Source organism: Micromesistius poutassou (assembly GCF_964030765.1).
Source record: "Micromesistius poutassou genome assembly, chromosome: 2".
Taxonomy (NCBI): Eukaryota; Metazoa; Chordata; class Actinopteri; order Gadiformes; family Gadidae; genus Micromesistius; species Micromesistius poutassou.
Window position 1 is genome coordinate 12,969,992 of NC_140272.1, and position 22,133 is coordinate 12,992,124.

General features: G+C 44.8%; 1 protein-coding gene across 2 annotated transcripts in view; it reads left to right on the forward strand.

Annotated features, from left to right (window-relative positions):
• The window catches only part of atxn7 (ataxin 7), a 30,859-nt gene that overhangs the window by 4,668 nt on the left and 4,058 nt on the right, over window positions 1-22,133 (forward strand). For both annotated transcript variants that reach the window (XM_084463997.1, XM_084463996.1), the window contains 10 exons: window positions 1,153-1,371; window positions 1,551-1,619; window positions 7,860-7,964; window positions 14,934-15,093; window positions 16,176-16,486; window positions 17,677-17,759; window positions 18,150-18,430; window positions 18,875-19,067; window positions 19,290-19,411; window positions 20,428-21,700. In XM_084463997.1, coding sequence (XP_084320123.1) covers window positions 1,161-1,371; window positions 1,551-1,619; window positions 7,860-7,964; window positions 14,934-15,093; window positions 16,176-16,486; window positions 17,677-17,759; window positions 18,150-18,430; window positions 18,875-19,067; window positions 19,290-19,411; window positions 20,428-21,700 — 2,808 coding nt within the window. In that variant the 5' untranslated portion in view covers window positions 1,153-1,160. The remainder of the gene's footprint in view (window positions 1-1,152; window positions 1,372-1,550; window positions 1,620-7,859; window positions 7,965-14,933; window positions 15,094-16,175; window positions 16,487-17,676; window positions 17,760-18,149; window positions 18,431-18,874; window positions 19,068-19,289; window positions 19,412-20,427; window positions 21,701-22,133) is intronic.

Sequence of the window (22,133 nt, forward strand, 5' to 3'; positions counted from 1 at the left end):
GCAAACATCCATGGATGAACATAAAACTTACTGGCTCTGTAAAAGTGCAGTATGTAGGAATTAGTGGTGAGGTTGCAGAGCCATGATTCCATTCTGGGCTACTGTAGAAACATGGCCGTGCAACATGGCCGGCATCATAAGAGGAGACGTTCCCTATATCGATATGTAAAGGGCTCTTTCTAAGATAACGATTCTTATTTTTATGGGATATACACTTGTTAGAAAATACGGATGAATACTATGCTACCATTCTGCTAAGCCTGTTCTGAAAGATTCCCCTAAATTCTACACACTCCACCTTTTAAGCAAGAATCCAATTAAATTGATGCTGCTGCCCCCGCGACCCGACCCCGGATAAGCGGGATGAGGATGATTGCATACAATTTTTTGAATTATCAGAAATAACATTCAGCCATTTCATGCAGTCTCTAGAATGCAGGTAGGGCATTTTCAAGTATTGAATAAATGAAAGGGCTCAAAGTTAAAGGTAGGCCCCCCTTCATACCTCTCCTGTTTGACTGAACCAGCACCATCATGTTAAACAGTATATTCAGGTCCATGTCACATTGCAAAAAAAAAAAGGAGGCTTAAGAGAAATGCTTATTACAGAGAAACGTGTATAGATACATGTATTTCTGAGATCGGTTGGAATTCTAACGTTTTACAATTGCTAATTTGTGTATTTACTGGGCAGGTTAGGGGGTCCACTGGGTTGAGGGGCCCCCCTAATCAAGCTGGGGCCCTAAGCGTCCTGTCATAACGGACGGGCCGTCAACCGACTAACGATTAATAACTCGGGCTATGTGGTGTTCATTGATAGACCGTAGCAGCCTATTAATTTGAACATTTTTTTTAGAGCTTTCCTAATTTAAACTTTGGAAAAGTGAGAACTTGAATTGCTTGCCCGCCAACTTTTACGTCAATACATGTCTGCCTCAAGATGTATAGATGTACACGGAAACAACCGAGTTCGAACCACAGGGGCTCAGCGAGCATTAGTACGCGAAACGGACCAAAACAACACGCTCGCCTAATCACGAATAGAAGATGTATGCATAAAGCCACGCACGCTGGTGTCCATCAGCGGGCTATAGGAATTCTCTCACGAGCGACCATGTACGTTAAGATGACTCCCGTTTTGTTACATTGTAGCGGAAAGAATGTCGGAAAGGGCCGATGATGACGTCAGGGGCGAACAGCGCAGAGTGGCCAGGCAGCTGAAGCAGCAACAGCAGCAGCATATCCAGCGGGGAGAAAGCTCCACAGCAATGGCGACTGTTGCGGAGCGGAGATCCCTGCCTAGTCCAGAAATAATGTTCGGACAGCCTTGGAGCAACTGGGTCGATGCTTCCAAACTTCACGGCAACGACGGTAAGTCGCGGGCCGTCCAGAATGGGCGTATCGGCGAAATATTAACATGAGGGCTGCCAGTGTTTTTGGTCGATTGCATGCAGTTTGGGGAATATGAAGAAACGCTACTGGTAGCAACAGCATGAGCAAGCAAGCAAGTGCAACTATTTATTTGTATGTATCGGATTGACTTGATTCAGGTGCAGATTCGGAGGAAAGTTTAAAAGACTTCGGGAGGAACCGAGAAGCCATGCGCTTGTGCAAAGAAGGTAAGCGTTTGTTTTTGGCCATAGGTGTGTTTTGATTCTGAGGCTTTGCACACACATACACAAAAAAGATTGTTACACTTCACATGCGCGTACATATTTGAAGATACGCTTACATCGACCGTACCACAGAACAAAAAGTAACGAATAGGATTATGTAGGCCTGTTTTTATAGACGTTAAGATTTATAGGTTCAAATAACTTCATATGTGGGTCATCCACAACTTGATCCATCTAGTGTTTGTCATAGTAATATAGCCCAAGTGTACTTAAGACTAACATGCTGTCATATTACTATTTCATTGTTTAGTATTTAGAAACCTTGTGATTAATAGGCTCATTGGGATTCTTGGAGTTCTGCTGTGTTGTAGAACTCTCAAAGAATATAATTATGCGGTGGAGAAATGCACGTTTTTAGCATTAGCTCATTTTGACTGAAAAAGCCTTAATTCTTTTGGTGAAAAAGGAAATTGCACAAGGGTACACTTTATGCTAATCAAAGATGCAATATATAATCTGATCTTATACAATTGCAAAATTCAAGCAATTTTCTCCTGTCTCAAGCTTCAATATTAGACTTGTATGGTATGAAACGGTTAAGCACAATGCTGCTAGGCTACTTACAAATAGGTTGTCTATTCTTGTCCGCGTATGCTTTCTACACATATATTTAGTAAGGTTTATCTTAAAAATAGAGTCATTAAACTGTTGGTGTGGCGTAGCTCCCTTCTAGTATGAAGACAAATAGCTGGCAAACATAAACAAGTACCTCTCAACTGCAAAGCACATGCGCCAACAGGTTATATATACTATATCTACAAGCACTTGAGCAAAGCATGTGGACAAAGACTCTTCTGTGGGCTCATTCATTAATGTTGATATACATTTACATTTGATGGAAAGTGTCTGAATATTATTGATAACCTCTGATCCATGCTTATGAACATCATTCATACGGACAACGATTCACATTCAACGTTTCTAGCAACGGCAGTGTTACCAGTGTTAAAAGCCTACCCAATAATGTTTTAAACTCCATTCATCCAAAATCGAATTCTGTTCTAGGGTATTACATGTTCACGGGACACCTGGGGGGTTTAAGGGACACCACCCGGGGGTTCACGGGACACCCAGGGGCTTAGGGGATACTCAGGGGGTTCACGGGGCACCCGTGGGTGCACGGGACACCACCCAGGGGTTCACGGGACACCCAGGGGCTTAGGGGCTTACCCAGGGCGTTCCCGGGACACCTGGGTGTTCTCACTCCAGTAGAACATATCTTGCTCAAATACATCCATATTGTCCCATGTTTAGATAGTTAGGTTGATTGTTGTGAGACCTTCTTGCCCTTTTATTGTATGTTGATCTGGGCTTCATCCCTTGCACATTGTCCTTAAACGTATTTGACATGCACCGGCACATTTGCACACACTACCATACTCGCTGAAATTGCTTTTTTTGTTTGTGTCACCACGCATAATCTCAACCACTGGAATAACGACTAGAATGGCAGGGCAAGTGTTAAGAGCCCTGGCGTGCATGTTGATGCCTTGCAAAATAAATCGACATTGTATACCAGAGACTTGACACCATATCTACCTTTCAACATACACATAATTTTAATTCATCGTGCACATTAAAGCATTAGGGGTAATATATAAAGTCATGTTTAAAGTATCTTACGACAACATCATTTAATATTAAGACTACAGACAGCATAGCCTACAGACAGAATATTCATTAAGTTAAAAGCATTTGATTACACAAGCATTGACAGGCTAGAACACACTTATGTCATATTTATTTATTAGATGTTTGACACCAGAATTCTAGTGTATAGCATAATGTGTTTCTTGCGGTGAATTCAGATTCAGGGACACACAAGAGCAGTGCACTTGCAGATTTAGATACATAATTCTGTTAAGTTGTGTTTAGAGAAAAATCAAGTTCTGTTAGTTTGAAAATGTGGTCTGGGCCAATAAATAATCTTCCATGGACTCCAGCGAGCCCCATAGTATTCTGGTCAGAAATGAACATACAAGGCTTTAAAAACGTAATTGATCATAAAAGTTGCAGTCATTATTCGACAGTCAGTTTGTTGTTTACAGTCTCTGTTGTGTACCTTTTGTAGGTATGTATCAAAATGCACATAGCCAGACCTGCAGCAACTTTAAGTCTCTCAAAAGGACATGAGTCAGGACGCAACATCTCATCTAGTCATTTATTATTTATTTTTTTACTCAGTATCCCAGTCGTATCTACTTGACGGCCTCTCAACAACTGGCACAAATGATAACCCCAGTGTGTGTGTGTGTGTGTGTGTGTGTGTGTGTGTGTGTGTGTGTGTGTGTGTGTGTGTGTGTGTGTGTGTGTGTGTGTGTGTGTGTGTGTGTGTGTGTGTGTGTGTGTGTGTGTGTGTGGCAGATGGAATGGGGTGGGCCTAAAGTTAAAGTTGCGTTAACTGTATGCAAATGCACACATTGTTTGAAGTTCTTTGCCATTCATCGCACAGCTTCAGTTGGGCACAGTAGGAATGACTACAAACCTTTTAAGCAGACTGTGGTGGTCCTGCTTAAGGCTATTGAAACTCAACATTCATAAAAGAATCGTTATCTATTTTTTCAATATATTTATGTAATTTGCAGCTTCTATCCGGATGAGATCTACCGGAAAAGTTGAGGTGGAAATTCGACACTCTTGCCCTGTAAGCTATTTATCCTGATGTTTTCTTTCAAAGTTTAAATTGGCACATCTGCAAAATGATCGTTGATGGTCTTTCTGTCTGATGAGAATTCTTTCTGTTCAATATCAGAACCAAAGCTTAACATACTATATGCACTAGAGCTTTGCGGTTATACGGCATAGTTCAAATGTATACCATTAGAGAAACACAATAAGGCTTTTGTCTGTCCAAGAATGTTTTCCTTGTATGGTTTTCCGTTAGGTTCCTTCTGTTGAGTTCTTGGCAGCCGTATACTCCACCCATCCAGGATGGATGGAGATAATTAGTGGTGTATTTGTAAAGGCATTGGTCCAACATGTAAAATAGTCAATTAACATTGTCTCACTATGTGGTCTGTACCTTCTGAGGCAATTGCACAATTTAGTTAGCAACTCCTTGGCCTTAGCAGGGGATCACATTATTTAACATCATACCTTATTGACTAGTGTAATGACCCACTAAACATATAATTTGCGATTGTTTTGGAGATGACGATCACATTTATAAAGCACCTTATTGTATATGATGGCGGCAAATTAATTCATTAAAAATGAATGAATTTGTCTAAAGCAGTTTGGCTGCTTTACGGGGGAGGCTGACCTAAATAGATATTGTCTGTGTGCTGAGGTTATGCTGTTTAGAAATAGACAGGATGGTTGGCCTGCAAGGTTGGGGAGAATGCTTGGGGAGCAGGGCATGCACCCATTGGTTACTTACATTCTAATTGAAGGGAACCCAGTCTGGTAGAAATTATTGAACAATTCAGAAAAAGCCATTCCCTTCTGCCTGCTTAGTATTACCGTTGTCATCCAGTTTTGTCATGTTTACCAACTCTATGGCTTTCCTCATGAGATGCGTATTAGGCCTCCATTCTCTGTGTTTATCTGTGTGAATGAGATGGGGGGGGGGGGGTTACAAGTGCATGACTACACCTCTCTTCCGTGACTCACCACCATGTTTCTCCCATGGTGGGATGGCGTGTTAACACACAGGCATGCCACACACACGCACATCACACCCTGGAGATTATAATTTTGACATGCATGATGAACGTCATCCCAGAGATCCCATTTCAGTTTCTTTATGTGTGGGAGGGAGTGAAAGTCGGGATAACTGGGAAATGTAGCATTGAATGTCAGCTGCAGGTCAGGCTCTGCATTGCTGTGTGTCTGTCTGTGCATGTGTGTGTGTCTGACTGTGTGTGTGTGTGTGTGTGTGTGTGTAGATGGCTCAGTGGTGCTTAAAGCCAGCCTGAGCTGATACTGCTCCTCCACCTAGATCATTCATCACTGCCATGGAAGAGGGCGCTGAAATGAACTGGACTCTCATTCCCTCATTTGGTGTAGTGCTCACACACGCCTGTCCCCCTCCCCGCTCCTTCCGTTTCATGGCGTCTCTGTTCTCTTTGTCTCACTCACGCCTGGGCGTGAGTCTGGACACCGCTTTTCATTTTCCACCTCCACCTCTTTTTAAGCATTCCTCTATCTTGTTTCGCCTCTCAATCGCGTCGTCCCTCCCCGCGATCATGTTCCCCGCATCTCCCGCCTCAGTTGCTGACTTTCTCTTTCACCCATTTTTATCTTCGTCTTGTCCTTGCGTACGGGAACAGAAAAAAGGAGAGGCAGAACGAGGCTGACACAATGGTGCTCTACCACTTTTCAAGTCGGGCCATTTCAGCGGTACAGTCGGTGCCAGTGAACTGCATGCAGAGTAGCACAGCAATCCAGCCAGGCAGCTTCTCTTTTTTTTTTCAGACGAGCAAGTGGAACACTTCATGGAGAACACCGTCTGATTCAGAGTGGGTTCTGTTTGATCCTGCCAGTAGAAAAAGGCATGTGCTTGTTTGGACTCTAATGTATTCCTGCTGGGAGCAGCTTATTGAAACTGAGGATACAAATAACGAATATTACACAAACGATCCGGAAAAAGACACGTTTGACTAGACTGTACTGGGCACTGCATTGTTGACGCAGATAAAATACACAAGAAGACAGGCCACAAGTTCCTCAGTTTGGCATATGCGCTGCTTAGATTGGCACTGTTTATGAGCAATGATTGGTGTCTTTGCATACTGGTAGTCCCTTTTGCAACAAAGTAAAGCCCTTAGCGATGCATGTTGGCAAAGCAATTTACCACTCAAATTCTATATTGTTCACAAGCCTCTCCGTAACAAGACTGCTGTTACCGTTCCCCATGGCAATCCCCAAAAAAAGAAGGCTTTTTACTGCATGGCAGTTGAAGTAGACACTTGACACTTGATGTGCCATCTTAGATAAGTAGTGGCTTGTTGATTCATCCACATCAGACGGCAAATGGTCTCCAAGCTGAGGAAACCGGCTAGGTAGGCCCTTCTTCAAGTGGCTTCATAATGGCTCTCATCACTTGCAGACTCCACCAACAGCGAGGTTGAGACTAGAGGACCCTTGACGGTCTTGACGGAGTGTGTACTGGAGATCAACTCCAATTCTGCCCTCCACGCGTCTCATTGCCATGCCCCAGGCGATATCTCAATTAGCCTCCTTAATTTGGCGGTTTCCAGTTCTCTGGACTGCGATGAGAGTAATGCTGTTTAGAAAGGAAATTCAGATGATCTATCTGCACCCTGTTTGGCTGATTTAATTTGCCGTAGTGGGCCCTGCTGAGTTCATTATTCATATTTAGTTTCAATGGTGTCAGGAATGGGTCATTTATGCAATGTGTAACTGTATTTCTTTTTTCCACAACAACTAATCTAAAACTCTTTCTCAGAATAGCATCCAAGTGTGGATTTTGCACTTTGTTAGAAAATTCAACCATTGCCTGAACATTCTGTCCAAGTTGGCATTAAATACACCTAAATTCTTGATGACTGTGCTACATTTAGAACTGCATCCTGTCTACGTGTATGTCTGGACATTTCTGTAGACTAGTTCAATTACTTTTGTGCAAAGGCACATGAATATTTCCCTTTTCTTTATTCTCTTTTTTGGTAACCATAACTCATAGGGCTTGTAGACGTTAAAAACAGTTCAAACCAGGAATCAAACTGCATCCTAAGCAGAACATCATTACGTATATAGAATTGATATATACTGTACCCACTTGTATTTTTTTTATGTACTTTGCAAAGCATGTTTTTTCTTAAAGAGGCATTGAATATTGGTATGCCATGCAAAATATAAAAAAATAGAAAATTAGGATTGCTTATCTGATTCTCTTCAAGTGTATTTATTTTGCATGTTTTCTGGTGTCGCCTTGTAGTTTAGTTCCCATTTGGATCAATAGAAATAAAAGTAAGATAATGTCTTGGTTCTTTGGGTTGCTGTATCTAGATAGATTATTTACAAATGGACATCATTTAATTCTGCTCTGACCGTGTTGAACTAAACCTTCAGTCTGGGATCATTTATTTTGAACTATACTGTTGCATTGTAAGTACCTCTTTATAGGGGTGAAGATTTGCTCCCTGCTGGGCCACTGTATTAATGCTGCCCTAGTTTATTTACCTCATCCTGACTTCTCCATCTCTGCTACTTCTACAGACATGCCCATATTTGGCCAGTGTCCCGCGCAGGACGACTTCTACCTGGTGATGTGCAGCCACTGCAGTCAGGTAGTCAAGCCGCAGGCCTTCCAAGCACATTACGGTAAGTCTCCGGCTCTCCCTCTCTTACTCTAAAGGAGTTTCATAGTGGAGGGCATAGTGAATGGCCCATTTAACAGCCTGTAACAACAATCTCTTTTCATCAATGTGCTGGCTCCCATGGAAAACGATTGAAAGGATATCTGTACGAACACACAGTATGAATACCTTCTAGGGATGTCCCCAAGAATCACCATTGCCATACCATCGGCTTCAAGAAAACCAAAATAAAAAGTTAGTTTGAAAGGCAGTTATTCTAAAATAGTCAGTACATCGTAATATCATGCTAGGAAGGAAGGCATTATGGGTATAACTACCCTTTCAGAACCCCATGAAGCTTAAATGAAGGGATCCTTTATTTAAACTCTCTACAATTAATTAAATCCTTAACCGGGAGGCTCACAATAATAGCAGGCTCTTTGCATTGATTCTGTGAATCTGTTTCTGCCGTTAATGCGAACACCATCCCTCCCTGCGATTTGATGCTGAGAGTGGTTTGAATGGTGAAGGGTTTTAAAGCGAGTGCTGGGTTAAGCAAATCTGTGCTAGGCCAGGGCTGATGTGTGGGAACATAAGACCAGCAGAGATCAGCAGATGGGAAGTTACAGTATGGTTCCTGGCACCTCTGGGATCCCTGCAAGAAACCTGCTTGGGGCTTCAGAGATCCAGTGGAGGTAGTTCACACATACTCCCGGGTATCAACCCCATGTTCTCCCAGCATGCTGCTTACCCGTTCGCTCTATTCTTCTCATCAACGCAACCTGAGATGATAAAATTCTCGCCTCCAGCCTTTGTTGCATCATGCTTACAATTCCTAAGTAAAGGGTTGGGGTTAGGGTTGGTGTCTTGTGTTCTCCAAGATGTGTGTGTATATGGCCTCGGTTGGATGCGTGTCTTCTACTCCTGCATTATCCAATTCCAAAGTCAAGATTAGGGTGGCAGGTTGTGTTTGTGCATAGGCATGTGGGTGTTTTAACTTCCCGTTCTACATAGCTAGTTAAACTGGTTTCTTTCACCAGTATGCCACGGAAAAGTACTTGAATAAGCCTCTAGAACAAATAGAAAAGTATCATAGCAATATCCTGGCTTGTTACTATTGGGGAATTCACGTACAGCGTTAAACAGTGGTCAATCTATTGTCATTGTAAGGGAAAGGCTGGCAAATATTTTTGCTAGTGACACACATTTCAAAACAGACAATGTGTCCCATTTGTTGAGTTTTGGTGCCGTGAACTTCCATTGTTGTCCAAAAGCACATTAAAACCAGGGTCTCAGCGCAGAGGACCAGTCGCCGTATCCATCCATGGGACTAATTTAGCCAATCACATTGTTTTTTCAACAGTTTTTTTAAGTAACAAAAAGGCAGCCTTTTTAAAGAAGCTGCTCATGGTTTATTTCCAACCCCTGTCTCACCGTCTGCTGAGAGGCTGTCTGGCAGTACATGTGAGAAGGAGGGTCTTTTCAACAGTTATTAATCCTTTCATTGGGCAGGGCAGTTATAAGAAATTACGCTGGCCTTGTACTTAATAGAATAGAATATTAATTGAATATTTCATGTGGTGGATTGGGAATAATTTAGCGGCCTGTTCCACTTAATTAAGACGTTATATCATTATGCTTGTACTACCACATTTTTTAAGGAGGAACTATTTCCAATATCGGGGTGGTTTGTACACTTGGGGATTAGTGCTGGGCGGTATGACCAAAAATTGATATCACGGTATTTTTCTAAATTCTAACGGTTTCACGGTATATGACAGTATTTTTTTTTTCATGTATAATCAGGTGTTCACTAATGCTGCCACTAAGGACTAATTTTATAACGACTAATCTTCAAAAAAAAAAAAAGAAGTAAAATATGCACTGAATGCAGGCAGTCACGCAGCTATGTTAGAGTTTACACTTGTGTGCATGGCGGCTTTAAAACATAACTTCCAACGTAATATTAAGTAATATAACGCTGGTGCGCAAGGCAGCCACAGGAGACGCAACATTGTTTTCAACCGCTCGGTACTGTGCCGTATTAATTCCCAAGATATAAAAAGAAAAAGTATTTGAAGCGAATACGCAACACTGTTTTTGATTTGTTTATTTGGTTTTGAACGAATCGTTTTGGATGCATGCATCGGCTTTGAGTTGGCTTGTTACTTTGAAAACACACACACACACACACACACACACACACACACACACACACACACACACACACACACACACACACCGTTCATTTATTCACGGCCGCACCCACTACAACCTGCCGATCTTCAATCAAAACAACATAAAGTAAGTGATGCCACACGCAGTCGTACCATGCGTGTTTAGAAGCACAACATTGAAAAGGGTCCCGTCTGAAACAGTCGTGAGGCGCAGCGTTCCAAACGTTGTGTAATCAAATGGCGGTACATTAAAAATTCATATCATAATGAAAATACACACCGGTATTCGGTGTGAACCGGTATACCGCCCAGCACTAATGGGGATGCAAGATGGTTCTTACGGCAAGGGTGCGTCGAGCATGGTTGACTCTGCTCACCTAGGGTTATCCCTGGAACCATCATTTGGTTCCAGGTGAATGCTAAATAGAAATAGTCTTACTGTGCTACGTGTTCTGCAATACTGAAATTGAGATTTAGACGTGGAGGAAGAATTCAAATAAGTGAAAAGCTTCCTGTAGTATTGGATGTTGAGAATCCTTGCAGTTAGAATGGTCTGTTGTATGGGAAGAATACAACAGGCTGCACGTTGATCCTGTATATGTGATGGTATTTTCCTGTGAGTTATTATGCACTATATGATTTATCTTCACTTGCAGTGAAGTTGTTTTGCAATGAAAAATGACCAAACTGACAGTTCTCAAGGTCAACCATGAGGGGGGCTATACCATCACATGCCTCCCCGTGGGCCTGTCAGCAAACAGTCCAGATAAATGGTACGATGAAGGCATACCTGGACAAGACCCAGGGCCCTTCTGTTCTTTCTGCATACATGGGATTTACACAGTAAATTTGCACAGTGAGCCAAAAATAAGTCAAATATCAAACATCAAATCATTTCTCATGCATTTTGCCACCTGAGCCCACCCCTCTTTTGTATTGTATGATGCTGACATATGGCAGGGACGTGATTATAATAATTAGTACTCTCATTAGCGAGAAAGAAAATGTCTTCTAAATATTTTAGTTGGGATGGATCTCGCAAGTGCTAAAAAAAAAACATTTTATCGGCCTACATCTCGCAAGCTGCACTGTCCTAGGTAGCTTTGACACACACACACACACACACACACACACACACACACACACACACACACACACACACACACACACACACACACACACACACACACACACACACACACTTGTTTGAAAGCCCCCCCCTTATTTCTCTCTGTCACTTGGGGAGGCCCTCCCACTGTGCTAACGCGCTGTGCAGCCACTGATGCGGTTGCCGTGGAGGTGGTCTCCATATGATTGCCGCGAGTTCATCCATGCCCATCTGTCTCCTCTTCAGTGTTTCTATTTTTTTTTGCTCTTCTCCCAAGGATGCTCCCAGCAGGGAGAGCAGTCTTGCAAGCTCTGCTGCTTCCTCTCTCTGCGATGAACATAGCAGCAGTCGCTCTTAACACTACAGCGTCATTGAATACTTAATTCTGATTGGTCAATAACATTCATTTTCAATAGAGGAATACCTCTGCCTTTTAACAGTTCCACGTCATGACACTCTTGACGTTAATATTGGTTCATCTTCCCTTGACGACCTAAAAGAAAATGCTCAAAGCACCATAGAATAATATAATTTCTCCGCTGCTAAAGTCGATAATAAACCAATAACTTGAAAAAAATAAAGTAACTACCTGTTATATCTAATTATCATGGGACATTTTGTTATAGGCGGACTAAACCACTCTGTCATCTCGGCCATTATTGAAAATGATGCACTTTGGTTACCACCACCATACAATATTTGCCAGTAATGGGACTCAGAGGTTTATTCCTTACATCACCCCTACCTACACACATACACCCCTTCAACATCTGGTGTGCCACAAGGGAATTAAAAGACACACATTTTTATTTTGAAATGGGAATATGCCTTGTTATGTCAACATAGTAATCTATGGCATTTTGTCTCTGTCCCTAAAATAAGCCCTTCATTAAGAGAAAACAGGAGTACCATCCTATTTGGAGCAGAACATTCTGCTCTGCTCCAAATGCAGGTAGCGTTCTTTTACGCTGCGTCTGAGGGCCTTTTAGTATAATCTCCAGGAGACTGGCGACGAGATGCATGTGGATGTGTGGAGCAGCGTCTGTGCAGCGGTGGATGTGGACGGGGTTAAGCTTCTCTGACACGTTTAGTATAACGCCATGGTGTTGCACATTTGATCGTTACAACACTTGTATACAATGACCGTAGGCTACGTAAGTATCACAACGTTGGTGTGGGGGTAACCATGGGGATACCCCCGCCCCCACACCCTCCTAGAACCCTCAGCCCCAACCTTTTTTTTTTATAGTGTTTGAATGTGAGCTGAAACAGGGGGTTCCCTGACACTCCGTGCAGCCTGTATGAGCCTGTACGCGAGTGGTGTCTCCTAAAATAGGAGCCACTTACGGCACAATGAAGTTTCAGACTGGTTTATATTTAACCAGCCAGACTGGTATTGTAATGTATCCTTTACTAGAGAGCCCCTGTTGCTGTTCACAGTCCCTCTCTCTCACTCTTTCTCCGCCTCTCAAAGCTAGGTATTTTTCTTTAGCACCGAACCAACTGTTTGTTGACATTGGACGAAGAGGCTCCTCCTGTTTTTTTTTAGTGCAGTGCACTGTGGCACTGTCCTTGTGTGGCCTCTTAGTGTGAGCTTGCGTGCGGGTTAGGCTGGGGTTGGGTGTTCTGCTGCTGAGGAAAGGGTAGACAGAGGGCTGCATGTGTCAAATGAGGTTGTTGAAACAAAAAGATTTGGATAGGATTAATGGTCTGATATCGACCTTGCGAGAGGGGTGTGTGTCTGTGTGGCCCCTTCGTTATTTCGGTAGCATCACAGTTGCTTGCTTGTCTGCAGCTCACCTGCTGAGACGGTGCTGGAGCCTGACAGCCCAGCGTGCTGCAGCTAGGCCCTTGTCACTGTGCTACTCTTCTCACAACCAGACCTGTTCTCTCCGTGGAGGGCTTCGATTCTGATCATCTTCATATGCATGCCGTGGCAAAAGGCTCTTTTATGGCTCTTCTGGTATCATTTGATTGGTGTGTGTGTGTGTTCTTCAACTGAGGGGTCATGTGGACCTTCTTGTTGGCTATTTAATCTTCTTCCTCTCTCCATCTCAGTCTTGCTATGTCTCTCTTTCTCTGCCTTCTCATTCACTCCCTCACTCCACTCATGTTCCAACCTGGGACTTGTAGTGGTGTCTGAATTCAAAGGGAGACGTGTTGCTACCATATAAAAAGGGCAGAGACAGACTGGTCTGTGGCTGGTATTTGATATTATACTGCTAGTTTTAACATTGCTGTTTCCTTTTTCCTTTTACAAATGACAATGACAGGTATTTGAATCTGTTTCAAAGACTTCGTCCTCGCCTCTACCCCTCTCATAATTTAGCTTAAAACTTTGCAGTGTATTGGAGTAGTTCGTTTTTGCAGGACCCTCTGGTCATGCACCCCCTATCATCTGACGGCTAACACACACGCACACTGATAGGTCAATTTAAGACCTTCCATCTCAAACACACACTGTGTTTGAGATGGTGAAGTGTGCTGAGCAGAATGTCGCCCACCACCAACCCAGCCTCCACCTGTGTTGGTTCTGCTCTGTTTTGTATGTAACCTACACAATGGGTTAAGATATCTGATGGGGGATTGTATAGTGCTCCCTGTTGTCATACTGTATGTGGGTATGATGTTGGTATTCTGTATCATCATGCTTTAAATCCTACAGCAAGGAGCACCGGAAAAGAGTGGAAACATACCGCCAAACTAAATTGTAGTACGATTTCATGCAATAAATGGTATGTGATGAATGATTCATGATGGAAATTAACCTTAGGCAGAAAGATATATTTACAGTTGTTTGAATTTCCAAGTTGGCCTCCTGATGCGTTTTATTTTAAAAGCTTTATTAAAAAAAACTGCTTAATTTGTTATGTTGATGGTGTAATATATCATTTCTGTCGCTAGAGGACACGTAATCCAAATAATAACAAAATACGTATTTTGATGACGTCATAAAGTAGTAGCGTGGGAACATGGGAGTGGTTGTCTTCACCACCATTGCCGATAGAAATCGATGTGAAATCATGTTAATTTAATGTAAAGTATATATGTACATGCTAAAATGACCTGCCCATGTGTGGGAAACAATGCATTAGCTTGGTGGCTGCCATGAGCCATCATATCAATACAAGATGACTCTACTGGACTACCTTTTGAGGGGTGTTTCCGCAGGAGTTGGGGTGTAAAGGGCATATGACGCCATTGACATGCAACTTCACTAAATGTAAAGGGCCGTTATTGTATAAAAAATAGATTTTTTTCCGGGTTTGAACATTGTTGGAAAGAATTAGCTTAATGTGAGTACACAACTCAACCAAATCCATGACATAGGTCTAGTCGTTTTGAGATATTTGAATGTGGAAATGTTCAATGTTACACGTGTAACAGTGTGGTGAACTGCGTGGATTATAATGATGTTCTGAGGAAGCATGACCCCACCACAAGCCTTGGAACTCCTGAAGCCATTTGGGCTTTTGTCCAGTTGTTGTATTATGAGCGGATGTAAACAAGTGAATCCATTCAAATTGATTCACTTGTTTACTTGTTGGGTCACTTGTTCATCGCTGTGAATTGATTATTCAAATCTTGCTTTGGTGTGCGGGGAAAACATGCTGAATGCTGGCTTGTCGCCCCAGGGCTGGTCACCTTGTTCCTGTCAAACAGCCGCGTTCACACCGTGCTTCAACTCTTGTTGTGCCCTCTCTTGCAGAGAGAAGACACAGCTTGGCCAGCAAGCCGCCTCCCATCCTGGGACGACCCTCTGCAGTGGGCCCCAGCGTCTCCTCCTCCAACTTCAAACTCCTTAAACCAGCCAAAGAAAAGAGAAAACCCCCCTTCATACCATTCAGGGAGCTGCAGCCAGACAAAATGTAAGTCTCACTTCAGGATTATGTGTTCACATACGCCCATATAAGATTATTGAATGTTGGGACCAAATAGGATCGGGTAGTGGCTAGGGTGTTCAACGTTTTTATCAATATCGATGCCATTGTCGATTCTGCCTATCGATCCAATTCCTTATCAATTCTCTTACCGATTCCTGAGTAGTTCATTGAGAAAAAGGAGTTCTACACTGTCTTCTGTACCAAAAGCAACCATTTCATTTTTTTTACATACTGAACAACACCATGACAGGATATAGAGTAGAAAAGAAAATATAGGGGTAAATTGAGCCGATGTCGAGGGGCCAGCTGCCTGAGAGCTATCGGTGTCATCAGCTAAAATGCATGAAACCGGTAAATCCGTTATCCATTTTCAAATCAGAATATATTATTCACTTGATTAGAGCACTTGACTCGTACGCAAGCTTTTGAACACATGGCACTCGACGAGAAAACCAGAAAACATCGAGCAGGGATCGTTAAGAAGAATCGATAACGTTGGAGGTGTACAATTCCGATGGAATTGGTTAGTTGGAACCGGTTCTGAGAAGGAACCGGTTCTCGATTCCCACCCCTAGTCCTGGGTTTGATCCCCAATATCCGCAGCCTACATGTAGGCATTCCTTGAGTAAGATCCCATCCCCTAGCTCCTCCTTAATGAAATGTTTCTGAATTATAGTGAACTGGAAGTCACTTTGGCCCAAAGCATCTGCTAAATTAACTGTGAGGCCCGTAAATGAATACTATAGATAACATGGTCTTAACAGTGCATGTGACATGTACTCATTTACTAACTCATTGGAATTATTCATTCTAGATAATTCCTCACTTCTCTATTTCCTATATTTTATAGGAATTACTTCCTACTGATTACGTACATAAAGATACTCCATCAAAAGGAGCCCAGTGTCAGTTTAAAATGATGGTTGATATTTACAAGACCGTACCAATTTTTCAGACCATTGATTCTGCTCATACCCCACCATTATGTATCCGCCTTTTGCTGGTTAATGCATCCCTCTGACATCTCCCTGGCTCTTTCCTGGTTTTCCTCCCTCCATCTCATCTAGACTTACTGCAGCCGTCAAGGTGGACCCATCGGCCAAGCTAGCCCAGGCCCCCTCTGCCATGGCCACCGCCTCCACCACCACCTCCTCCTCTGGCACCACTGTGAGCTCCAATACCGCAACAGTCACCTCCTCATCCTCCTCCTCGTCATCGGCCCTCAAGCCAGGCCTTAACTCGCCCTCCATACCAAAGCCCCCCTTGCTGGCCCCCGGGCAGATCCCGAACGGCAAGGGCCACACGTCTGTCCTGTCGGAGAAGAAGCAGGAGAGCAGCAGTGCCAGTAGCAGACGACACCTGTACAAGAGATTGTCAGGTCGGTGTCTTCTGCACATACATCAGCGTTATGTGTGAATGTTGTGTTTTTAAAGGCCTAATGTAGAGGTATATTTTCATAGTGCACAGGGCTTTGATGGCTATGTTTGTGCCTTGTTGTGCATATTGCAAAATATCACTGCATAGGATAGATTTTAAGTTAATAAGGAATGGAAGCCTGTCATTGAGAGCTGCTTCCATTCCATAGCAATCACTGAGTAACCAAGTTACATGAAGAGGGGGAAGCGCAGTTCCTTTGGTTGAGTTTTAAAGCTTATCAGGGTTTTCTCTACATTGAATATTATTTGGCGGGTGCCAAAGCGATTTCACGGTGCCACTCGAGACATCAATGTGTTTGTCTTTCAATCTGCAAATAACTGATTGCGATTGCATTCCCATCGTCTGATAAAACATTAAATACGTGGAAATATCAAAGGTACACGGTATAGCCACAGTAGCCTATGCAATGAGTACAAATAGGTAAAATACACATTGTCAGAAATGGTCAAACTCAATTTAACTGTCTGGCGGACACAACAAAACAATTCCGTTCTAACTCAACACCATCATTCGTTTATGGATGGAATATCTTGGGTTGTACAAACTTTTATCGGCTGTAACATTTTATTATACATTTTTTAACATGCAGAAAAGGAGAGTGTGATTAAGCTGAATATTATCAGTGGGCATTAGACAAGATTCAAAGCCCCATATGTGGCTACTTGCACAGATAACTCAACTCTTACTTTTATAGGGCTGTATATTTATGCATTTGATTGAAATGCATAAATGAGATGGAGGGAGATAGATGGCGAACAGGAGGGATTGGGGATAGTTGGGATAGCAGTCATTTTTTACTTATTTTTCTATTTGTGCTTTTGAAATTATGGTCTCATGACTAAACTTCAAGGACCTTTTTTGATTTTGAGATACCTAACCCATGGGGATCTAATGGAGCCTGGATCCCAGATTAAAACCTTTTTATGTGAATTAAATGATTGTTAATGAATCAAATTAATGATAACTTTTACAGAAATATATGTCCACAATTGAGTGCCTAAAATAATATGGTTTTATTCAATACATAACATCTATTTAAAATTTGGATAATTTCCTTTTTACTCATTTCTAATAGAGTTGTTGACGTAGAATTTATGGTTTCTTTTGTTTCTCTTCTCATCAACCTTTCAGACCGAGAATTCAATCCAGATATTCATTGTGGTGTCGTGGACATGACTGCCCGGAAACCATGCACAAGGTCACTTACATGCAAGGTACTGGGATGCTTCTTTTGTTCTTCTTTACTCCCCTGTAAAGGCTCCTTGCATTGTCATTGATGGAACTGTTACATTAACCTCCTTCGGCATACAATTCCTGCATACATAAGAGTGATCATTTTGTCTAGTATTTACGCCAAACTTTAAGGTTGTAAATTAACCTACAAAGCTGAGGTTTTTCAAGGTACTTCAGGGTCAACACATACACATTTTTGTTCTTATGAAATTCATCCTTCAATTACTGACTAACATTTTGCTCCCAAGTAGTTAGAAAAGAAACACTAATGAAATCTATTGGAGTGAGAGCGATTGGGGGGGGGGGGGGGGGGCACATGTCACAGGGACCTCAGGTGTGACCACCTGCATTGTGACCCCCCCCCCATCCAGACACATTCCTTAAGCCAGCGGCGAGCGGTGACCGGGCGCAGGAAACGCTTCGACACGCTGCTGGCGGAGCACAAGAACAGGGCCAGGGACCGGGAGAGGGAGCTCCACCACCCTCACTCCCAGCAGACTCCCCCTCTCAGGGAACCCCACCCCTCCTCACGCCTCCCCGCCGCCACCAGCCACGACCCCCACCAGGCGGTCCACGGCAACGGCCCCGCCGCCGCCGAGGTCACCACCAAGTCTCCTGCCAAGCCCCGACCCTACAACTCTGGTGTCCCCCGGTACGTGGCTCAGGTCCCCTCCGGGGTTCATAGTTGAACACGGGGCTCCACATTCAGTGTCTTGCTTGGTAGCCCTGGGGCTTCCAACTTGAAGAGATAGGAGCACCAGACAAACGTTATGGCACCCGCCATGTTGTAAGGAGCACCGGACATGTATCAAAATCATATCTATAAAATAATGTTATTGATACTAAAAGATTCAGTAACCACAATAGTTAGTAGGGGTAGGAAAAATAATTAAGTTAATCAAAATTTACAAAAAAAAGTGTATATATTTATTTGTTTATTTATATATATATATATATATAATTTTTTTGTTTGCCTGCTGCAACATTATAGCACAAAAGTGCTATCAAAAAATCGGTACATACAAAACCCCAATTTTCATGTTCATCTACTCATTTAAAATGTTAATTTCATATTACCTCTAACAAACCTTTTCAGACTGAACAGTAGCCATGGAGCCGGGGTCCCCCCCGGGGAGCCCGCGGTGGTCCACGACGCCCCCCACCAGCCGCCAAGTGCCCCGGACGGCGTGTCCCGCCCCTCCAGCGACGAGGGCGAGAACGAGGTCGGCGAGGAGAATGCAGACCGACTGGACTGTCACTATTCAGGTTCCCACCCTCGACCGGCGGCTGTAAGTCCACACACCCGGCCTCCGTTCAGCACTATACGTCTGCTCCCTTTTGATCGCAGCACTTTCAGTTTATGTTCTTTCTTGGCTGTGGGAAAATGAGTGCTGTGTGGTTCTGATCATTCTCTGCTGTAGATATGTGAATCCAAACAGTTTATGTACAAAGTTGTCTGAAGAATGTAAGGTATAGTAGTCTCTGAACTGACCGGCTTTCTCCGTTCCCAGTATTGTACTTTTGGAAGTCGGCTGTTTGGCAGAGGCTCCCACACGTTCGACCGGCGCTGGGACCGCATGCGGTGTGCGTTGACTGCCATGATGGACAGGCATGTCAACTCTCAAATGTGGAAGTAAGTCTATTTGACCGGAGCGTGGGCCGTGTAACATTTCCCCTGCAGCAAATCTCTTTTAGTTCAAGGTGTTCTCCCACATCTGAGGTAAGTACACTGTGTTGACTTTCACACGAGTGTTCAGGGATGGATCCCTGTCTGCGAATTCAGTGTTGCATACTGGGCATGTACACTAGTCTGGGAACCAGACGAATCTGCGAGCTCGCGTTTTATTTGCTCTGGCAGATCGTCTGGCCCCCTTCCCGTTCAGACAGATTTACAGCCACCCTGGCCCGGGTCGTGTCAATCACAGGATGATTGGGAGGAGCATGTTAAGGCATTTTCAACATCTGTTAAATCCACTATCGTGACAGTAATAAACAGAGTGGACGGTATATCTTCTCTGAAAGAATAACAATCTACTGCACTGGCTTTTGTTGATAGAAATGTTATTTACCAACTGTCACTCAGCACTATGTGTTGCACTGCTGTGCATATCATCCAGAGGCATTTTGCTCTGCAGCCATTGACTACCCCTCTTGCAAATCTAAATAATCAGAGAGGTTTTAGACTAATACGCATTTTCAAATTGGTCAGACGATGTCCGGCTGCATGTCTACAACTCAGACCCTGACATTTTCTTTGGAACGGATATTTCATCTGTATTATTATTCCCACAAATCAGTCTTAATATCTAGAATCTGATGGCCAACTAGCTGAAATCTTGGTAAATGGGATGGGGTGTTTCAACCAATCATGTTGCTTAATTGGCTATGAACGGCAAACACATAATCGGCCAGGAGGAGTTAACGGTTAAGTGTCTGTGAAGGCAGACGTGCACGCTTCAAAATCAAAAAGCTTCAAAATCCCCTGCAGAATGCTTCATCCCCTCGCTCAAATCAGTTTCTCTTCAGTAGAATATCTCGGTTACAAAACGGGAAACAAGGTTGTGACGTCTCCCATTGCAGTTGTTTTGCTTCATCTGCAGTTGTTTGTGACAGTCCTGGTGTTTGACGCGGCTCCCTGATTTGTTCCAGGAAAATCCCAATGGCCTTGGAGAACTCCTCTTCCTCGTCCTCCGTCACACCCGCCCACAGGACAAGCACAAACTCCCACGGTAGCACTTCCTCCTCCTCCTCGGGCTTCCTGAGCCCCTCCGGCACGCAGCCGCCCTACGGCCAGTCGTACGAGGGCCGCTCGGCGCTCTCCTACGGCACGGCGCCCAGCGCCCGCGCCTCGCCACAGGGCGGGGCCGAGCACCCGGCCTACGGCACCACGCAGGCCCGACAAGTGTCTTCGTTGCCGCAGATGCCTTCAGCCCACTCCTCCTCCCCCCTGGCGCCTCCCCCCGTCTCAGGCCGGGCGTTCAAGTCCCGCTCCTCCTCTTCCTCCGGCGGCGGCGGCAACGGCGGCGCGGGCAAGGCGGCATCCTTCAGGCCCCGGGAGAGCTCGTCAGGCTCCTCCTCCTCCTCCTCCTCCACACCGGTCACGCCCAGCTCCCTGAGCGGGGCGGCGGGCGGGGGCGGGGGCGTCAACAGCACCAGTAGCAACGCTAGCTTCAGCTCGGGGAAGAAACGGAAGAACAGCTCCTTCCTGGCCTCGTCCCACGGCCCCTCCTCCGACTCCCCCTCGTCGAACGCCAACTACTCCTCCTCCTCGTCCTCCTCCTCCACCACCACCTCCGCCTCCTTCAAGAAAAACTGTGCCAACGCCCAGGGCAGCTCAGGTAGCACCTACCACCACGGCTCGTTGGCGCTCTCCTCCTCGGCGTCGCACAGCGGCGTCCACAGCATGGGCCTGAACTGTGGCCCCACGGTGCGCACCAACTCCCTCAGCCTGAAGGCGGAGCCCAGCGGGGGGCCGGCGGGCGGCTCCTCCTCGGGGCCCTCGCCGCGGGGCCCGCCGTCGGGCAGCCCCGCCGAGTCCATCAAGCGCATGAGCGTGGTGATGAACAGCAGCGACTCCACGCTGTCGCTGGGGCCCTTCGTCCACCACCACCACCACCACCACCACCACAACCACCACCACCAGTCCTCCTCGGAGCACCACGCCGGCTTCGGCCACCACGCGTCCGACGGCCGCCTGGACGGCAAGAAGCGCAAGAGCTCCCCGGCCTCCAGCGGGGGCGGTGGGGGTGGGGGTGGGGGTGGAGGCGGGGTCGGAGGCCTGGGCGTTCCCGGAGGTGGAGCGGGTGGAGGCCCGGGCAGACCCAAGGTGGCCAAGTCGCCCTCCATTAACAACATCCACGGGAAGCACGGGCGCAGCGTGGCGGGCGGCCCGGGGCTGCCCAACAACTCTCACCTCCATCAGGTGGGTTCCTCTGCTGCACCAGCACCAGACTGCCAGCGTTCCTCCTGCAGCTCTAGCTCGTTTACAGATGAATGGTCCTAGGGCACACCGGGGCTCGCACCGAAAGGAATTGTTGGAATGTTTTTATGTCCTTTATTGGCCCATTCAGTTTTTCAATATTGCAGTTGTGTCAAACAATATGCATTTCTGAATTGCTTTATGGCCCAATTACATTTGAAGACAATCATACGTTTATGGCGGCAACTATATCTTCATCAGCGCTCCTCAGGATTTCTCCCTTGGCAGCTGAGCTACAGTATTGGCTCCTACTCTAGCATCTTGCATTCTGAATGTTTAGGAATAGCGTACATTATATATGGCCTCATGTGATAATGGGTCAAATCCTGATTAACAATATCTGAGGATCAAAACTGGGAAAGTATGTCTTTTAACC